General features: G+C 34.4%; 3 protein-coding genes and 1 long non-coding RNA gene across 4 annotated transcripts; 2 read left to right on the forward strand and 2 right to left on the reverse strand.

Moving 5' to 3' along the window:
- The first annotated feature begins 19 nt into the window (after nucleotides 1-19).
- LOC111376653 lies at nucleotides 20-889 on the forward strand. Its single transcript, XR_002699520.1, has 3 exons — nucleotides 20-250; nucleotides 322-403; nucleotides 480-889. It is a non-coding gene; the product is annotated as an uncharacterized LOC111376653 (long non-coding RNA).
- A 4,409-nt stretch (nucleotides 890-5,298) lies between these two features.
- LOC111376654 (B-cell receptor-associated protein 31-like) lies at nucleotides 5,299-7,266 on the reverse strand. The gene is made up of 2 exons (XM_022999625.1): nucleotides 6,803-7,266; nucleotides 5,299-5,814 (listed from the first exon to the last, which is right to left on the reverse strand). Exons 1-2 carry the CDS (start codon nucleotides 7,083-7,085, stop codon nucleotides 5,432-5,434), a joined length of 666 nt encoding a protein of 221 aa, XP_022855393.1. The 5' UTR covers nucleotides 7,086-7,266; the 3' UTR covers nucleotides 5,299-5,431.
- Nucleotides 7,267-9,387: 2,121 nt separating this feature from the next.
- Nucleotides 9,388-12,407, reverse strand: LOC111376655 (aminomethyltransferase, mitochondrial-like). Its single transcript, XM_022999626.1, has 4 exons — nucleotides 12,204-12,407; nucleotides 10,894-11,466; nucleotides 10,457-10,575; nucleotides 9,388-10,164 (listed from the first exon to the last, which is right to left on the reverse strand). Exons 2-4 carry the CDS (start codon nucleotides 11,452-11,454, stop codon nucleotides 9,618-9,620), a joined length of 1,227 nt encoding a protein of 408 aa, XP_022855394.1. The 5' UTR covers nucleotides 11,455-11,466; nucleotides 12,204-12,407; the 3' UTR covers nucleotides 9,388-9,617.
- A 4,099-nt stretch (nucleotides 12,408-16,506) lies between these two features.
- Nucleotides 16,507-17,975, forward strand: LOC111376657. Its single transcript, XM_022999628.1, has 5 exons — nucleotides 16,507-16,637; nucleotides 16,832-16,988; nucleotides 17,203-17,319; nucleotides 17,387-17,510; nucleotides 17,688-17,975. Exons 2-5 carry the CDS (start codon nucleotides 16,951-16,953, stop codon nucleotides 17,934-17,936), a joined length of 528 nt encoding a protein of 175 aa, XP_022855396.1. The 5' UTR covers nucleotides 16,507-16,637; nucleotides 16,832-16,950; the 3' UTR covers nucleotides 17,937-17,975.
- Nucleotides 17,976-19,982: the final 2,007 nt, after the last annotated feature.

Here is a 19,982-nt window from a genome sequence, read left to right on the forward strand (position 1 = left end):
AAAAAAGTCCGTTGGAGTTGATGTCCAAGAAACCACGGGTTTGTTCATCATTTTCCATCTCTATTTGTCGAAAGTTGTGAATTTGTATTGCAATTTAATTATCTTTTGCATGTAGGCATCTTTGACGTCAAGCAAAGGAAAGAGACCGAGACCGAGGCACGGTAATGAGGAAGAGGTTGCATCTGAATTTGTAGCTTCGTAAGAACAATACTCGTCACAGACACCGTTCTCCTATTCACAACTATTGTTGGTAAGTATCGTCATATAGTTCGACTATTTGTTGTAGGTGTTACTTAAGGTCTATTTTTTTGTTTTACGTAGGGCGACGCTGAAATGCATGCATGTACACGACCATTGCCAACATCGGATGTTATCCCACCAAGTGTCATATTCGGTCCACAAGGTAAGGCCAAGGATAATTCATGACATTTGTATAGAATTTCTTATAACAGGTGGATAATTTTTGTATTGTTGAACAGGTCATCCGTTTCCCTACTATTACACACATATGCCGCCACAAGGTGGTCCAACCATATGAATTTCAGAAAGGTTCAGTAGTTTTTTTGCGGTACGAGGAGCAGTGTGATTTTGAAGGGAGGTTTTGGGAAGATGTGATTACTCATAATCTACTTCCTTTTTTGGATTTTGGATGTAAGGGAACCGAACTTAGCTATTTAAAGCTGGGTGAACAGGTATTACATGTATGCTTAAATTGGTTTTTTGAGATCTGTTGCTTCAATTTGGGCCATAACGTGAATGAAATCCAATTTGGCAGCTATATGTTTAATTCTCCTTTGCTAGGAAATTTGTTATTCAGGTTCTGTGGCACTACATTTTTTAAGAGAATTTGAGAATTATAATGCAGAGTCATTATGGTCATTATGGTATCGTCTGGAGACTGGACTCTGGTAAAATGAGAATCTTCCATGTAAATGAGAAGCCCGCTTTTCTGGCTGAAATAACCATACAACACTTGCCGGATCACTTTGGCTGGTCCTTCATTTCTTTCTATTACTGCATCCCGATCTGCCGCCACTTTTAGGACGAAGCAGTTGTCCTCTCCTATTCGTTTCTCCCCTAAGCATTCTGCTTTGGCGAATAGGCGTGCGGTACTCTTCGGATCAAGCCCCTGCATTCATGTTTTATTCAAATAATTGGTTTAATGCAAACTAATTCTTGAATGATCACATGGTTGTCAAATATAACATGTTTGATGTTGTGAAAGATTAGACTCGATAATTTTCAATACTTTTTAACCACATATTCTTCAAAAAATATTAATTTTTCTTCCTTCTTTTCATAGGGAAAATTAGAAGACAAGAGATTGGTCGCTGTAAAGAAACTATCCGTTGACAAATCATAGCAAACAGAATCAGAATTCCTAGCAGAGGTGAGGATCATCACCAGTATACAACACAAGAACCTAGTCCGCCTTCTAGGGTGTTGCTCCGATGGAGATCAGCGGCTACTTGTGTATGAATACATGAAGAATAGGAGTTTAGACCTTATAATAAATGGTATAACTTTTGTTTCTTTGTTCACAGACCCAAATGATGTGATACATTTCCAAGTTGGGCCTAATTTTGAAATTTTCTGAAGTTCATAATTTTCTTGTTATCGGGTTTGCAAGAAATTAAATGAAAGCTGATTTTGGCGAAGGGTTATTGCCTCAATGGCTTTTTGCTTTGGTTATTTCGTGATACAGGGAAAAGTGATCTGTTTTTGAACATTTCAAAGAAAATGGACTAAGCTAAACATGATGACCAATGCCAAGCAATATGATTGGAGCTCTTAAAAATGACTTAATGCTTGCAGTTATCTTTTTCAACATATATAAACCAACATGAATACTTCATGATTTAGGAAACATGTAAAAATTCCTATTGACATCCGATAATAAATCTCCTGCATCTATCATTCATCGCTTATAAAAAGCACATATAAGTCAAACAAGCATCAGATGCATTTAACATAATTCTTGTTTGACACAAAATACATAATAATGCCACAGAAGTCTTCAAATTACAAATAAAACTTGAACAACCCATTAACGAAAATTACTAATAAACAAGTTGGTCCCTTTTCTTTCCCATTCCAGTCCAAGTATCCTCTTCCCTTACGGAATGTCACTTGCAATGACACCTCAACGTCTCGTTTCTCAATTATTCGGGCCAAAGTTTCAAGCATGTTTGGAAAATCTTCAACTTCCTCATTCTCTGGCATCACCTCATTGAAGTTACTACACTGTTAGCTTGATTCTCCTTCATCCACCCAGTCAAAAAATTTGCAGTTCTTACTGCAAATGTTGAATAGTCGTCCTTTGTTACGTGTTTGTTTTTCAACCTCAAAACATTTCTAAAATCCATGTGGACGCCTTGGGCAACGACGTTTTCTCATGCATTCCTTGAATGAGTGCCACTTGCTTCGACAACTGTGACATATGCCAACATTCCTTCCTCTCATGCCGAAATGATGAACAACAAAGAATGAAGTTACATAATATATTTTGATAGTGTCACTTTGATCATACTTAAACTGAAAATTATTCTATGTCAACAGTTCAATAAACTAAACTCCACAAGACTCGCTTCAATTAATGTTATATATGAGACCTCTATCTTTGATTTCTATCAAAATCATAAAGCTAGACAAACATGTCCCATACTGCAAATGAATGAAATAAGCTAAAACAAAAATGATGTTCTGCACTTCTTTAAACTGGGATACGTGCAACACTTGCATAAGCATAAATCTGTCTCAATGTTATGACCCATGGGAAGTTGAGATTTTTACAGTCTCATGTATAATTACTAGTGCACAATACACAGCTACAGAGTATGCACTATGCAGTTTAACATTCAAATAACAGATGGCTATTTAGATACTTAATAAACTGAAATGTATTAAACGACATGAAGAATAATCAGATTATTGAAACTTAATTTTAATGTATTTCAAAGAGTGCTCAAAGAAATCAGATTCAAATCAGTTCCACATGATTGAATTCGACAACAACCAGATGAAAGTAATATGAATCAATTTGTTTGTTCAACTTTTAATTACACAAACAAAAACTACCTATTTAATTCCTTCCATTATTTTTACAAATGTTTTTTCAACAATTTCGCTTCGTTTCAGTTCGGTGACTTCATGGCTGTCATAGAGATTTCATCCTTTGACCAAAGGTTAGACGTCACACACTTACTTGAGATGTATAGACTAGAAAAATATGTCGTTTTCAGTTGGGCGGTGGAGGATGCTTCGCGGCGGTGGAAGATGGGCAACGTTTGAACTTTTTCGATTTCCACGAATCCTCGATTTGACGATGGACTATTCTTCTTCTTCACCTATTTTGAAGATGGCCGGAGCTGGAGATGCTTTTTATGGTGTTGTCTCGCCGTCTTTTATGGAGGCCGGTGGAAACAGTGAAGGAGAGTCGGGAAGGGTTTTGAAATTGGGGGAAATATGTTCAAAGCCAAATGAGGACTGCCCGATTTCCAAACGGTTTTTGTCCTTTTTATTTTATTTTTCTTTTTTTTTCCCAGCCAGGTCAGATTCCCCTGTGAACCCCCTTTCTGTACGCCTAGCAGCACCGAATCACTCTTGTTTTGTGATATTTTTTGTTTCATTTTTTGGTGTTATATAAACATAAAATAGGAAAGTTGTTTCAAATCTCTTTATTATTATAATAATTTTTAATCACACATTCACATAATAAAATATATTGTATATAAGACTAATTTTTTTCTATTTTTTAACTGCACATTCTTCAAAAATTCACTATTCAAAATATAGTTTTTCGGGGGTGGACGCAGAATTTTTTAATTAGGGAGGCACAATCAAACTTTTTACAAAATCGACTACTTTGTTCTTAATTTTTAAATGATTTATACTCGACTCGAGAAATAGTAAATTTACATTTTAAAAAAATTTCTTTATTAATATTTTGTTAATCATTTTCATCCATTTGATTTCTAAAAATCGTTTTATTAATAATTTGCTCATTACAAAAAAATATGAGTTTATATTTAAAAAAAATTATAGTATATTTAATAAAAACAATCAATTCAAGTGATTGAAAAGAAAAATATATAACCAATATTCAATCAAATAAATACAATTCGTTAAATATAAGTAAATTGGATAAAATTAGTTCACACACATTCTATTTACACAAATGGGATAGGAGAAAATCCAAATTTGATTGAAAAGTGAAAATTTGTTGTAGATGTAATAATTTGTAGAAAAGTTATAAACAAAATTTAAAAAAAAAAATTAGAAGGATTAATGTTTTGATAATAGGCGTGAGGGAGTGCGTAAGATAGAGTAAAAGAAATGTAAAAAAATTCAAATTTATTATGATTTTGTTCTTACTTAGTGGAGATTAAAATTATATTTTTAGTATATTTTGAAAAAAATTAAAAAAGTTAAGAATTTCATGAAATATATTATTAAAATTAATTGTTAACTTTGATTTAAATTAAAATTAAGATTTCAATTGATACCAAACATGATTAATTAAAAAAAGAAAAAAAAAATTCAAAAGTTGGGGGGTCACGTGCCCCCGAGAACCCCCCCTTGGGTCCGCCCATGATTTTCCCCCAATTTCTCTTTAGGTTATTGAACAGGGGCTATTCGAAGGAGCGACACTTCTTATATCTATCAAAATCTCATTTACCTTGTTCCTTTCGACGGAAAGGTTAAGTGTATGTTTGTCAAAGCTTATAATTGTCTTTCAAGGGATGTATATTTATAAACTAGTAAAACTTCATTTATATTCAAATTTCTTAGGACCCATAATTTTTACTTAACTTTTTAACCGCAAGTCAAAAGTCAAAACCCGATACTCATAATCAATTAAATGGGCTAAAAATACACATTTTTAACTTCGTGAATGAAAAGAGAGCTATTTTTACTCTATATGTAGCTATCTCAACAATGTCCCATCTTTCAAACTTCAATCCTACCATCATTTTTCCCTTTTAGCTCCCTCCTGATGCCCAGCCCACGCTGCGAACCCAAGGGCTGGGGACTTAATCCCATTTGTGTAACTTCCATCTCATATTTACCGCTTAGGTGCCAAAGCACACTCCTATTGACTTACTATGTAGTTACTAGAAAGGTAAACGGTACTACAAATTTATAATACAACATCAAGAAGATCGATTGAACCAACATCGCAATAATACTTTTCCAAATATATATATATATATATATATTTCTCCCTTCTATAATTTTACAATTTTGTTGGAACGAGTAATTCAGTAAATCATCAGAATGGATATACTTTTTTTTTTCTTTTTTTTTTCTCTTTCTACGTTTTTTTCCATTGAAGAGCCGAGTTACAACCACAATATACCATGCTGTGAAAACATCAACTGCAAGACACTCAAAATTTAGAAAAGATCAACAAAAACACAGACATGTTTCTTTAAATAACCTTTTTGCTATTGGAATGAGACCATTTTCGATCTAGAGATTGCAACTGGCTTCGAAGGTTCTGATTTTCCTCGAGCAAACGATCATATTCAAGAAGAAATCCTTCTGATTGTTTCTTTAAAGCTGTAGCATTGGCTTCTGCACTGTTTGCCTCTTTAATCTTTTCCTCGAGCTTTGACTCCAATTGCATAATCTTTTCATGCAATGCAGTCTTCTTTTGTTCCAAAGCTTTGATTTCGTCTGAACCTGGAGTTTTTCCATTCTCAAAAGCTTGGTTCTGTTTCTTTACAGCTTCCATGCTCTTCCTTCTTATGCGAAGTTCTCGGATATAATGATGTAATCTATCAATCATAAATGCCAGGAACAAAGAAAATCCTGCAACAAATTTGCACAAATTAAAAAAAGGTCACATATAAATACAGTCCACATATTTATTTTGCATGTAATAATTTTCCATAATTTCAGTCAATGCAGGAATAATATAGTGACAATGATTGCAAATCTGCTATCTCAAGTCCCATGTTTACAGGATTTGGAGGAAAAACTTCCTTCCCAACTGTAAACTATAAAATAACCATTGTCACTAGATTCAAATTCAAAAAATAAATTTGTATATATGAGCTTTCACATTTCCGCCATTATTGCTGAATCATACTTGGAGGTAAACACTTTAGAAAGGTACACAAATGTATCGTCAAATATTCAATATGATTCCACAAGATCTAATTTCGTTCTGGCCAATAGAAAGGATCTTCTGATTTGCTCGTCTTCCAACAGAGAGATAAAGGAAATTTGCATTTTGATGTAATATGACATAAACACTGATCGGAGCTAAAGCTTGACTTACTATGCACTCTGCAAAGTACACTCTCAAAACAAATTCCTCAGGTTGTGAGTTAAGCACCGGCATTAGACTATTAGTGGTACTCTCTCTCCCACTAGTAGATTATAATAGATGTTTATGATATATAAAATTACAAAACTTATGATTGGATATTAATTTTGACATGAACTGAATACAAATGAATTCGACATGCACAGTCGCAGGAGGGGCTCGATTCATTTCTTGATCAAAGATCTGACAATTGTAAAGCTTACAACAAGAAAAATATCCAATTTTCAAAGCAAATATTTGCTAAAGCCCTGATTTTCAAAAAGAAATACTCAAAATCCTTGTTATAATAAATATATAACATTTCAAAACTGATAAAGATTGATGATAAACCTGATATAAAAATGCCAATGGATCCCAATACATACAGATAAACAGTTATAACGTATAGGTCAGTGCAGCATAATTTTGGATTTTTCATAAACTAAATGACCAAATTGAAAAACAAAACAATATTTTTGGAACTATTACCCATGAGAGAAGCTTCAAGAAGATGCTTAGCAAGAAGAATCTGGTCAGTAGAGTTGATGTCACCATCATCAATCCAACGCCTATGGATCGCCGCCACATTGTACCCGCTGGACATCATCACTACAAAAATAGTCCCCGCCACAGTCTTGACCACAATCGGACCGCGTCCCCTCTTGACCCTGTCCAGGCCCATTATCACCAGCTTCCTAAATGGCGTTTTGAACACGAACATCACAGTTATTGCAATCTCCATGAATATCAGAGTAAAAAGTAATTGGATCATTTTGTTATTCCTTTTCTCTGAGATTTGGTGTTGTCAGAAAAATAGAGGTATGGGTTTTTAGGAGGAGTATAGACTTATCAGAGAAGATGAAACCTGAAAGAGGAATGGGATTAGGGTTTTACAACTTCGTGTGTGCAAGAAGCAAGATCCACCTTTTCCCCAATCCTATCATTTTAAACGGTCAAATCGAATTGATGAATTCATAAAGAATTGGAAAATTGGCGCAAATGGTCTCAAATTTTTGTTCATCTTTCATTTTTATCCAAACCTTTATATTCTTGGCATAATTTGTCCAATTCTATCCAAAAATACCGTTAGTTTGGAACGTGGATTCGACTCCACCTTCTTCCAAGGAAAAATTATATATGCAGTCACAACTATTTTTATTTGTTTACATCAATGGTCCGAATCGGCATAATTAATAATTAGAACGAGAAGTTGTGAAAATAGAATAGTGTAATGGATAATGTTCATACTTGTGAGCCATGTGCATTTTGTACAACTTTTACACAACGTCATGCGTTCTTGCAAAAGAAAATAACTCGAAATCACGTTGTTTAAGTTTTAATTTCGTTAATTAGACATTAACATTTTTTTTTTTTCAAAAAGCAAGTGATCAAATGAATGTAACTAACATGTCACAAGATTGTGTCACAGTTAGACATCATACTAAGTCACGATCATTTATCATAACAAACCATAGTAAATACCACCTGATTTTCTTCCAAAGTTTCTTATAAATTTGTTAATTTTCCAATTGTTTTCTTAAATGATCATAATTATGAATTTTTTCTACGTGTAACATTTAATCCAAAGCTCATGTTTATCTTTCTTTAAAACAAAATTTTTTAATTTTCATACTTATTTTTAACAATACGTTCACACAATAAAATATTTTACATATAAACCTAAAACCTTTTTATATTTTTTAACCCCACATTATTTGAAAAATCACTATTCAAAACATTAGTTTTTCTCAATAATGCTAAAAGACAAACAAAAACTTTCACAATCTAGTTAAATTTTGAGGAGATGCTAAATACAAATATCTGTGACCATATATATTTGTATGTATAGAAGCAAACCAGCCAGAATTTCATCGGATGTTGTTGTGGCAGCATTTGGTTGGTCTGTTATTATTATTATTATTTTTTTCTTTTTGCCATGTCCAATAAAAATCTGTCAAGTATCTTTTGACAAAATTTTGGCAGAATTTTTCTGTACAAGCTACAGGTTTGTATTTGTGAATACAACTTTTAGGTGAAACACCCTTTTGATTTGTTTGGTCAACGATCCTACTTTTTATAATCTATATATTAAAATATTATTATAACATCTTTAAAAGATTCTCTATTTTTAAATAATATAGTCTACAAGCCCACGTTTGGCCCCTATTTTTTGGAGATGAAAATAATTGGAATAGTGTTTTTTTTTGAAAAATGAGTGGTTGAAAAAGAAGGAAATTTGTGATTTACGTGTAATATTATTTTATGAAAGATTATGTGATTGAAAATAGGATAAAAAAATGAAATGTAATGAAATGAAAATTAATGGGGACCAAAACGGGGACTTAAAGAGTATCTATAAATTTAGAAAGTAAAATTTTTAAATACTCCAATGGACTCATTATATTTAACATTTAATTTTAATACTCTCAAAAAATAAATTATTATTTTTATAATCTTTTATTTTTACCGACTTCCCTCCAAATTATTATATTATTTTCTCTATTGATAATTGGAATAATTTGAATATATTTAATTATTAAGAGTGAGCTCACTAAATTTGAAGAGTCAAATCCACTCTCTAATCCCACTTTTGGCCCCCATTTTTCACAATATAATTTTTCTTTCTTATTTACACCACAATCTTTCATAAAAAACATATCACAGTAAATCAAAAAAATTTCGTTCTTTTTCAACAACACATTTAAAAAAAAAAAAAATACTATTCTAAAAATTATAATACCAAATAATTAAATCTAAACGGGTGCTGAATTAAAATGTTGATTTAAAGAATTTCTTGAAATATAATTTTAAGATTTCCCTTTCAAAATAGAGAATATCCTATATTTAAAAAGTCTCTACTTTTAGATAATAATTAATTTCCCTCTATGATAAATGATCTCACCCTTTTTGTTTGTTCTCCCACTTCATCAACTTTGTCAAATATAAAAGGGAAAAAAAATTCTTTTGCCACGTAATACAAATTTCGCGTTCAAAGACTCAAGATATTAGTGAAAATAACCATCAAATTGACAATAACATGTTAAGTAGAGTGAATTGGACTGCATCAGATACTATTAAAAAATAAAAATAAAAATTAAAATCTTGTCCAATGTACGACTTGATCTATTGTGTCCACTAATCAACACATCTAGAAGATAAACATACATGAAGAAAATAACTTGGCATGCAACTCATAAAACACCTTTAATTGCACCCATCAGATTTGATTGCAACACAATCAGTTCACCAAGAAAGGCAAAGGTAACAGTAGGGAATTCGAAAAACTTCAAGAATCAACATACAATTAGGATGGCTTGTAGTACTTTGTGGGTACAAATGGCATTTTCGTGACAAGTCCATCATAGGACTTTCCCCGAATCACAACCTTAACTTTCGTCCCCGCCTTGTGTTGTCCAGATTTTATGTACCCCATGGCTATGTTCTTCTTTAGGCAGGGGCTAAATCCTCCGCTGGTGACTTCTCCTATGTTTTGTCCTTTATCGTCTTGAACCTCGCTATGACTTCTGGCTGGGGGACCTGAAGAGATAAAACCAACTCGCCTTATTTTTGGGCCCTCTTCGATTTGTTTGAGTATTACTTCAGCACCGAGGAAACCTCCTTCTGCCCTTCGTCTCTTCCCTATGGCCCATGTAAGTCCTGCCTCCACTGGTGTTATGTGCTGCTCCATGTCGTTGCCATATAAACACAATCCAGCTTCGAGTCGAAGACTGTCTCGGGCACCTAAACCTGTCAACCGTACCTTACCATCCGATTTCTCCAGAATAGCTTTAGCAAGATCAACAGAATGCTCTGAAGGAACTGAAATTTCGAAGCCATCTTCACCAGTATACCTGAAAGTTCATAAAGTTTCGATGTCAGTAACTTTCAAAGAAGCAGTAGTTGACAGAACTCAACAATATAGCGAACAAGATTTCTGCTCCTTTTTCTTTCTAGTAGAGTACACTAAGAACTGCATAGAATTAACTTCTGAAAATTGTGCAAGTTTTGAAGAAACATGAAAAGGTAAATAAATAAAAATCTAATCGACTCTCCCATAATTGTCAGATGTTAAGATCTCTTGGTCCCTCTTAATTTTTAAGACAGCAATTATTTAAACAAACAACTTGAGGAAATGCAACACACCCGGTTCTCGTAAGGAAGCAGGAAACACCATTGATATCCAAGATGCGAAAGTCACTGAAGTAAACCTTACTCAAATCATCTCTTGTCAGGTGCTGTAGAACTGGGGCCGCAAGGGGACCCTGCACCAGACACGAGGAGAAGTCGTATAAGCACGAGATCTTAAAGAATAACAAGCTATACACACACACACACACACTCTTAACATTCTTGTGAACGTCCCTTCAAAAAACAAACATTAACACCCTGGAGAAAAAATAACCAAGAAAACAAAAACAATGGAAGACGACAACGAAAAAGTAAAACTGAAAATCCAACAGCCTGAGAATTTCTTAAAATAGGTCTCGTTTATTATATTCCTTTTTAAGTTTAATAGCTAAAACTTTCAACGGAAGCTAAAAACAAGGATAACGATAATGGTAGAAATGTGATTAACTGACCTGGAGGGCTAAAAGGGACCGCTCATCATGGATGTGCCAAGCGACATCACCACCTTTCGATGTGAATGACTTCATATGTTCCTCAATATGGGCAAGATCTTTATCTCTGCATCCTGCATTAACAACCAGGTATATGTGGTCATTTGTCACCTTAGTTATCACCGAATCGTCAATTGCACCTCCCTTCTCATTTGTGAAAACTGTCAAAGTCCCCGTCCTGGGTGCAAGACCAGCAACATCGGCAACCACTAACTTCTCAAGAAATGGTATGCAGTCCTTCCCTTTGAGACTTAAACCACACATATGAGAAACATCGAAAAGGCTGCCATTCTCCCTACAGTTTAATGTAGAGTCCATAATTGAGTCCTTGTACTGGATTGGCATGCTCCAGCCAGCAAAAGGCACCATCTTTCCCCCATTGGAGACATGGAAGTCATACAGAACTGTCTTCTTCAGATCAGCTTCGGATGCAAAGCATCGACGAGTGATAGTCTTCTTATTAGCCTGAGCTAATTGACGAGTAATTGATTGACCAAGTTGCCACAGTCCCCCTCCCCTCATCTTTGTATATGTCTGATAAAGGCATCATATTAGGGATTCATCGCTTATCCCAATTAACAAAAGTGCAATAACAAGCATGCACACAAATTTCAGAGACTCACCCTCAATGTGATACTAATTCAACTTGTCGTGACAAAATTTTCACTATAAAGAAGAATATTAGAACAATGATCTCACACCTCTCTCTCTCTGCCAAAATCCTTACCTTGATAAATGTCACATATGCATAATTATTTCTGGAGCTAAAACAAATCAGGTGATGGTCATTCGTCTATAAAATTAAACTCATTGAGCAAAATGTCAAGAACCAAACCTCTTTAAAGGTGACAAATTGTAGAAGTAGCTTTTAGCATTGGGTTCAGTTTATCATTAGATCATAGAATTGATAGTTCAATACGTACACATTTTCTGCAATCATCATAGACATATAATATCAAAATCTGGTCAAATCAAGGTAATCAAAATCCTATATTTCTCATATATTTTAAAGGATTCTAGTTAGAATTCCCTTCTGTATCATACACAGACATCACCTCATAACCAATGAAATTAAATAACATATAGAACCCAATTCAAATCTCATTCTCCTACCCAAATCAAATTTCATAGAAATAGATCTCTCACACCATAAACAAAAGAAGTATATACAGAGTAGCATAAGAGACACAAACTTGATGCAGTTGGGAGCATCTAAAAATGAGAAAATCCTTATATTGAGAAATTCAGACAAGAGATTCAAGATCACTTACTGATTCAAAAGCTAAAAACGTTCCTTTTTCTTGAAAATGGTATTCTTGGAACCTAATTCAGAATCTTTGGCACAGATAAATATATTTGGTGTACAGGTGTAGGAGTGAGTATATATATGTGTAATAGGTAATAGATAATATGTTATATAATGATAAAAATAATATATAAAAATGGAAATGGTTGGTGGGATGTTGTGGGTGGAGGAGGTTTTCTCCGCTGAATCGAGGCCCATCCTCACTGAGTGGAGCGGAGATTTTCAGTTACCCAATTGGGTCAATTCTGTCTTTGTTTGGTGAAGAGGATGCGGCTTGGAAACGCATTTAAGGAATTTTTATTTTTATATTTTTGGGTCTTATATTGTAGCCAAAAATTAAGTAATAATCTTAAAATTATTTATTAATTAGTTTGCTAATAAATAGTATTGTGTAATAAATTTTGAAATTACTGATAAAATTTTAATTTGTCATTTTAATAAACATTAAATATTGCATTTGAATAGATCGAGATATACACATGGAAGGTTGGCAATCATTTCTCATAATAACGACAAATAAAAATTATAACAATAACTTAACAAAAACATCTTGTAGTATCTCTTTATGGAAAATGGACTAATGTGAAATGTAGAATATAATATCGAGAAACACTACGTGAAAAATGTAAATACGTTAATTTAGAATCGACGGTATAAAAATTATCTCTAACTATCATGTCATACTTTCCCTTTTAATGCATGATCATCACTTGCCACACTCCAATGAGATAGCGTTGCTACACGTGTCGACATCACATTAAATCTATTGTTTTCTTATTCAATATTTGTATTACTTATATCAGTTTACGAAGCCCACTTGTGTGGTGTGCAACATTTTTCAACCAATACTAGATTGGATTTAATGTGAAGATAGCATTGTCAATGAAAACATTCTTAATTTTGTCACAGCAAAGATCAAGAATATCTTATTCTATAGCTGATATTAACAAGAATTCCAACAAAAAAAATGTATTCACTTACAATAAGACAAGAAACAGCCTATAAACTTGCTTTCTTATACTTTTTCTTGTTCGAAGTTTTTTCCCTATGCATAAATATACAAGTAAACCAAAATCACTGAAGCTTCAACATTTTCAGAGGAAACAGAGGAAGCCAACTTCAATTATGGCAAAGGAAAATGTGACTTTGATCACCCAAAGGTCTTATGTAAGCTAAGCCCTCCACTCACCCCACACCCTCTTGTTTATTGACACTTGGTTTCATCTTAAAAGGTCAATACTTTTGTGATTAGTATTCTTATTAAGAGAATTAGCCTAAATTACCTTTTAAGTGATGCCGAATTTTATCCTTGAATCTTTTATACTAAAAAATAGGCACTATTTTGCAGATTATATCCTTGAATCTTTCCCACTAAAAAATATGCACTATTTTGCAGATTATACTGGGTAATGGAGTGGTGAGGCTGACTATATCAAAACCACAAGGACTATTGACTGGCATAAAGTATGGAGGAATGGGTAATCTCCTAGATATCAAGTCAAATGAATTGAATAGAGGGTAACTTTCAGAGATTTTTGTTGCATATTAGAGAAATCAGAATTTTCATTTATCAGTTTTATATCATATTGCATAAAGTGGCTTTACTTCTTCTTGATATTTATTATGGCTATACAACAATCTAACTGTGGATATACATTTTTTAGCTGAAATTCAGAAGTAAAATGAAAATCATATTTTGGGTTGTTAAGCCTATGTTTGCATGAGGATATGAAACGTTCACTGATAGAAAAGGGGGATGCAAAAGTGTACGAAGTACTCAAAACCGGAAGACAACTTAACTCAATCCCAAATCGATGCAAAGCCACGCTAAATAATAAACACCACCAAAGATGATAACGAAAATTCAACACTGCTGCCCCCAGGGCACATCTCCAAGTGGTAAAAGAGGAGGGTGGAGAAATCCAGCTTTACTTGAGACTGCTGCGTCAAGAGTTCGAATCCTGAAATATGGATTTGGCCCTTGGGTAAGTGCAAGTGTACAAGCAGCCTTTCACCCTATACCCTTGGAGGCATAATCTGCGATTTACCTCCCTCACGATGCTCCAGGGCAGGGGTGGTGAGGGACCCTTAAGGTTAGGGTTTAACCTTTTTTTTTTTTTTTTTTTTTTTGAAAATTCAACACTGCTACAAGCACACAGATTTGCCAGATGGAATTTCAGAATGTCAGATGGCAGCATTTTATGGAATTTTGAACAAAAATCAAAGTTAAAATAGCCAATAAGGCGTTGTCATTTCAGCACCTGTAAATTGCCCTGTACAAACACCTTTATTCAAGAAAATTAGTTCTGATATTACACAACTATTGTTCTTATAATGGGTAGAACATGCATACAGGTATTGGGATATCAACTGGAGCTCGCCAGGAGGACAGGACAGATATCAGTTGTACGTATTTTCTGTCAGCCATTTTCTGGGGAATAGAATCTAAAAATTTATTATTTCCAATTCAGGCTTAGAGGATCTGAGTATAGTGTGATTACTTTTAGCAATGATAATGTGGAGGTTTCATTCAAGAGTACTTATGATCCTTCAACTCCTGGAACCAAACTGCCACTCACTGTTGACTTGAGGTATACTACTAGCCTTTTCCCTCAAAATTTTCACAAGGATTTGTCAAACATAACAGATTGTTAGTTTTCAGATACATTGTGAGGAGTGGAGTCTCAGGTTTCTACTGCTACGCAATATGCGAGCGTCCTCCAGGATGCCCTGCCTTTGATCTGGCTCAAACAAGAATGGCGTTTAAGTTGCGAAGAGAAAAGTTGAATTCCCTCTTGTATATCGTTTAACTTAGCTGTTAAAGTGGGGACGAACTTATTTATTTGAATTATATCTTCGACTATTGAATCAGGTTTCATTACATGGCAATCACAGATGAGAAACAACGAATAATGCCAATGCCAGAGGATATTCTCCCAGATAGGAGCAAACAGCTTATTGTACCTGAATCTGTTCTGCTTATCAATCCAATTAATCCAGACCTCAAAGGAGAGGCAAGTGAAAATTTATTTTGTCATGTGCAGCCTAGTAATGTTAAAAATGCATATCCAAGTTGATGATTGTACTACGTATGAAAATAAATCAGGTAGACGACAAATACCAGTATTCTATGGATAACAAAGATGCCGGAGTCCACGGATGGATAAGCTCCCACCCGATCATCGGTTTCTGGATCATCTTTCCGAGCCATGAATTTCAAGCAAAATTTCACAGCACATACTGGTCCAGCTTGCCTTGCAGTAACCTTTCTCCCTCTTGCTCCCATTAATTAGTATCAAATTTCCCTTCAAGTCACTACATCTAGTACATTGACGTGAAAGCAAAAAAGAATTCTTGTGGTTTTTCTTTTAAGGCATAAAACACGAAACAACCGAGCTGAAATACTTGAGCTTTGGGTCACAGATGTTCCATGGAACTCATTACATTGGCAATGATATTTTGGCTCACTTTGAAGAAGGTGAAACATGGAGGAAAGTATTCGGCCCCTTCTTTGTATACCTCAATTCGACCACGGATATATCAAAAGCACACAATTTATGGATAGATGCAAAGAATCAGGTACTATTTAATGCAATTTTTCAGCTCTTTCGTTTCAATTGAGTTGGCCTGCAACATTGTTAATAAAATTTGAGATCGGCTATATGAATTCTTTTTCTCCATCTGTTCAGCGTATTGCTGGATCTACTCAAAGATCATCACATATTGATATGTTCTTCCTGGGCATCAGTAGTTCGTTATATCAATTTATTAATCCATTTTTTTTTTCTTGGACGATCTTATCCTAGAGGTTATTTGAAGAGTCGTTATGGCCATATGATTTTGTGTCTTCACCATATTATCTTACTTCCAACGAGCGCGGTTCAGCTACAGGCCGACTGCTCGTCCAAGACAGGTAACAATTTCATCCCTTTTGAAATAAATATTGTTCAGGAAAGAAAGAGGTAAAGAACTTCATAGATAACTTGCTTATTTTTTAAATTGTTTTACATTTTAACTAGCTGCTTATTCAATTTCTTCTCAAATATATCTAGATTTGTCTCAGATTCCCTAATTCAAGCAAAGTCTGCATATATTGGTCTATCAGGTGCAAGAACTGAAGGATCATGGCAAATTGAAAGCAAGGTTATAACTTATAAACAAATAAAAGTTGGAAATTTTACTGTTTGCCGTTTGTCAAATAGTATATACTGTTCATTACTACATACCAAACATGCTTTAGAATTTCTGTGACTGCAGGATTACCAATTTTGGGTACAGACAGATTCAAATGGAAATTTTACAATCAAGAACATTGTACCGGGAGTGTATGGCCTTCATGGCTGGGTTCCGGGTTTCGTTGGTGATTACTTGGGCGAAGAACGGGTGACCATCTCTGCAGGTAAATGTGACAAAAGGAAAACAAGATTATTGTAAACATGTATAAACCGTCACCGAAAACTCTTGTTAACATGTATTGTAGGTGAACCAATGTAAATCTATGTTGCTATGCTTACTTTTTATTTTTCTTCTGCTTATTACACCTATTTTAAGAAGCGATTAGAGCTTAATCCCTAATGTTTTAAAGTTTCACAGGAATCCAAACACAACTAGGAAATTTGATCTATGTACCCCCTAGAGATGGTCCAACCATATGGGAGATTGGGTTCCCAGATCGTACTGCCAGTGACTTCTATGTTCCTGATGTGAACCCGATGTATGTCAACAAATTGTTTCTTCACAGCCCTGAAAAGTAAGCATCATATCCACTTCTTATTACACTTTCAAAGTACGTCCATCTTGTTAAACTATGTGGATGTAGCTCTTAACTTGAAGGTCAGCCACTATAAATCTTGATGTGATTTGCTCGTTTTCAACTTTTATTATCATTTATTATTGCTTCCGTAAGTAGGGATTAGTGCTTAATCCTAACAGATCGACATATGGTCATGAACCATACTGTACAGGTTCAGACAATACGGACTTTGGGATAGATACACAGACATATATCCTGAATCAGATCAAGTTTTCACAGTAGGTATCAGTGATCCGAAGAAAGACTGGTTCTTTGCTCATGTGGACAGGTATTTAGGCCTGATTTTTACGTTCCCTGGTGAAAAATGCACTTCATGTAACTTACTATACTTGCAGGAGAAACGCAGATAACAAGTATGTTCCAACAACCTGGGGAATCAAGTTTAACTTAAAATCAGTTACTGGAGGAATTTATAAGTTGAGATTGGCTATTGCATCAGCTAACCGTACTGACTTACAGGTACTATTGCCCGTTCTGGGGTCTGTTCCTGATATAGACGTCATGACGAAGCTGGCTTTTAACCAAAGAGAAAAATCGAGAAAAGACAGAAATGATGTGAACACAAAGATTTTATGCAGAAACAACTCAAAATAATCTAAGGACTCATTTGATGATATACATATTCCTTTGTTGCAGGTGCATGTGAACCAGATGGATATTAAACACCTAGTATTCCAAGTGCTGAATTTAGGTGCAGATAATGCAGTTTGTCGACACGGTATACATGGCCTCTATCGACTTTTCAGTATCAGTATCTCCTCATCGTTGTTTTTCAAAGGAGACAATTGCATTTTTCTTAACCAGGCCAGGGGTGGAGATGCACTTTGTGGTGTTCTTTATGATTATGTAAGGCTTGAAGCTCCAATGCCTTCCGAGGGTTCTTAGAGCAACTCCTACAACTTTTAATTAAGTAAAATCCAGATTTTTCCTTGTAACACGATTTTCATAATAACCACCACTTAATCTACCATTCTCTCTTACGTTTTTTTTTTTACTAAGATCACATAACTCTTATAAACATGAGAATTTTTAAGCTGATATAAATAAATTTATGGTGTATCTCAATATTTTTGACCAAGACAACATAACTCTTAGTATATTATTTTTAATTATTAACTACGAAATGGGTTAAAAAATCGAGCTCATTATACTCTTGGTAATAGAGTCATATTTGTCTACATTATTTTCATATATTTGTATACTTCTTAAACAAGTTTGGTATGCCAAATTTTGATTATTGAAGGACATTTAATAAAGGGTAATTGGTAGGAAATCCTTTGCTTATATTCTCCGGTCCATCAAGTGTTGTGCAAATCGTTCCTGTCATTCAATTCTGTCAAATTTAATTCTAATCGATCCATCAAGTGTTGTGCAAATCGTTCCTGTCATTCAATTCTGTCAATTTCTTCCATTGACTTATCGTGTGCGAGCCATTTGTTTAAAATATCCCAGGGCGTTCTAACCAGAAAACTTCATAGTTTCAGTTTTACATCATGTTTACAACCAAAAATCCACTGTTGCCGCGGTTGAAGCTAGTGGTGATAAGCGCGTGCCACCACCATCTAATCTGAAAACCCGATGATAATATTACAAAACCACTGGAAGAAATCTATATGAAGACGCATCTCAGTGACAAGTTTAAGAGCAAGAATTAAGGAAATCGACTAGCTGCTACCTTAATCAGCAATTTAGACTGTCCTAATTCATTCTAAGTTATGCGATTCTGTTGGAAACGTAATTTGCATTTATTATCTAGATTCATGAATTATAATTATACATGCATTTGTCCATTAATGTACTAGAGGAGGAGAAACGTATCTATTTAATGTTGGTTCATAAGTTAGGCTAGATACATGTTAAATCTTATCTATAAATACCCATGTAACTCAAACCATTAAAAGCATCGAAGTCACAAAAATTTACAATATAATATCTTCTCTTCTACAATCATAAAAAGTGCAGCAGCACTATATTACATATAATTTCGAGCATTCGATATTCCTTCTTTTTCATTCGATTTTTAATCAATCCCCAACAAATTTTTGGTATCAGAGCTTAGTTCTCTATACGTATCTCAAGTTTTATTTCCCCTCTCCAAAACATGGCAGCAAATCATGTTTCTACATCCATGTTTTCCTATACTCCTAACCAAGTTCCCATATTTGAAGGAGAGCATTTTGATTATTGGAGTAGTCAAATGGAGACACTCTTCATTGCGCAAAATTGTGGGAAGTTGTTGAAGATGGATTTTCGGAACCTGATGATAATGAAGAAGAAGAAGAAGAATGGACGGAGGCTCAACAAAAAGATTACAAAAAAAATTTACGGAGAGATGCAAGTGCTCTTAGATTTATACAACAAGGATTAAGCAAGACCATATATCCTCAAATTCACGGTGTCAAAAGAGCCAAGCAAGCTTGGAATATCTTAAATGAGGGATTTCATGGCAATGACAAGGTGACATCTCTAAAGCTTCAATCTCTTTGGAGGGAGTTCGACAATTTATCAAAAAAAGATAATGAAGTTATGCAATTCTATCTAACTCGAGTCTCCGAAATAGTAAATCAAATCAGAAGCCTTGGCGACACAATTGAAGAAAAAAAAGTTGTTCAAAAGGTCCTTCGAAGCCTTCCCGCGAAATATGATTATATTGTTGCCGCTATTGAAGAATCAAAAGATTTGTCTAAATATACTTTTACCGATTTGATGAGTTCCCTGCAAGTACATGAAGAAAGAATTGGCAGGTTCTCAAATCAGCCACTTGAGCAAGCATTTGAGTTCAAAATGAAATTTTATAATTCAAATTCTAAATAGCAGCAAGAAGGCAGAGGAGTATCTTCCCAAGGAAGAGGAGGTTCTTTCCAAGGAAGAGGAGAATCATCACGAGGACGAGGAGGATCATTTCGAGGAAGAGGAAAAGGAAGAGCACAA

Source organism: Olea europaea, unplaced genomic scaffold (assembly GCF_002742605.1).
Source record: "Olea europaea var. sylvestris unplaced genomic scaffold, O_europaea_v1 scaffold1542, whole genome shotgun sequence".
Classification (NCBI taxonomy): domain Eukaryota; kingdom Viridiplantae; phylum Streptophyta; class Magnoliopsida; order Lamiales; family Oleaceae; genus Olea; species Olea europaea.

Excerpts from the sequence above, each read along its gene's own strand:
- LOC111376654 (XM_022999625.1), bottom strand. The coding sequence starts at position 7,085 with ATGATCCAATTACTTTTTACTCTGATATTCATGGAGATTGCAATAACT. Across the intron at positions 5,815-6,802 it reads TCTTGAAGCTTCTCTCATGG|GATTTTCTTTGTTCCTGGCA; the intron begins GTAATAGTTCCA and ends AATTTGTTGCAG.
- LOC111376655 (XM_022999626.1), bottom strand. The coding sequence starts at position 11,454 with ATGAGGGGAGGGGGACTGTGGCAACTTGGTCAATCAATTACTCGTCAA. Across the intron at positions 10,576-10,893 it reads GGTCCCTTTTAGCCCTCCAG|GGTCCCCTTGCGGCCCCAGT; the intron begins GTCAGTTAATCA and ends TGTCTGGTGCAG. Across the intron at positions 10,165-10,456 it reads TGCTTCCTTACGAGAACCGG|GTATACTGGTGAAGATGGCT; the intron begins GTGTGTTGCATT and ends ATGAACTTTCAG.
- LOC111376657 (XM_022999628.1), top strand. The coding sequence starts at position 16,951 with ATGTATGTCAACAAATTGTTTCTTCACAGCCCTGAAAA. Across the intron at positions 16,989-17,202 it reads TTTCTTCACAGCCCTGAAAA|GTTCAGACAATACGGACTTT; the intron begins GTAAGCATCATA and ends CATACTGTACAG. Across the intron at positions 17,511-17,687 it reads CTAACCGTACTGACTTACAG|GTGCATGTGAACCAGATGGA; the intron begins GTACTATTGCCC and ends CCTTTGTTGCAG.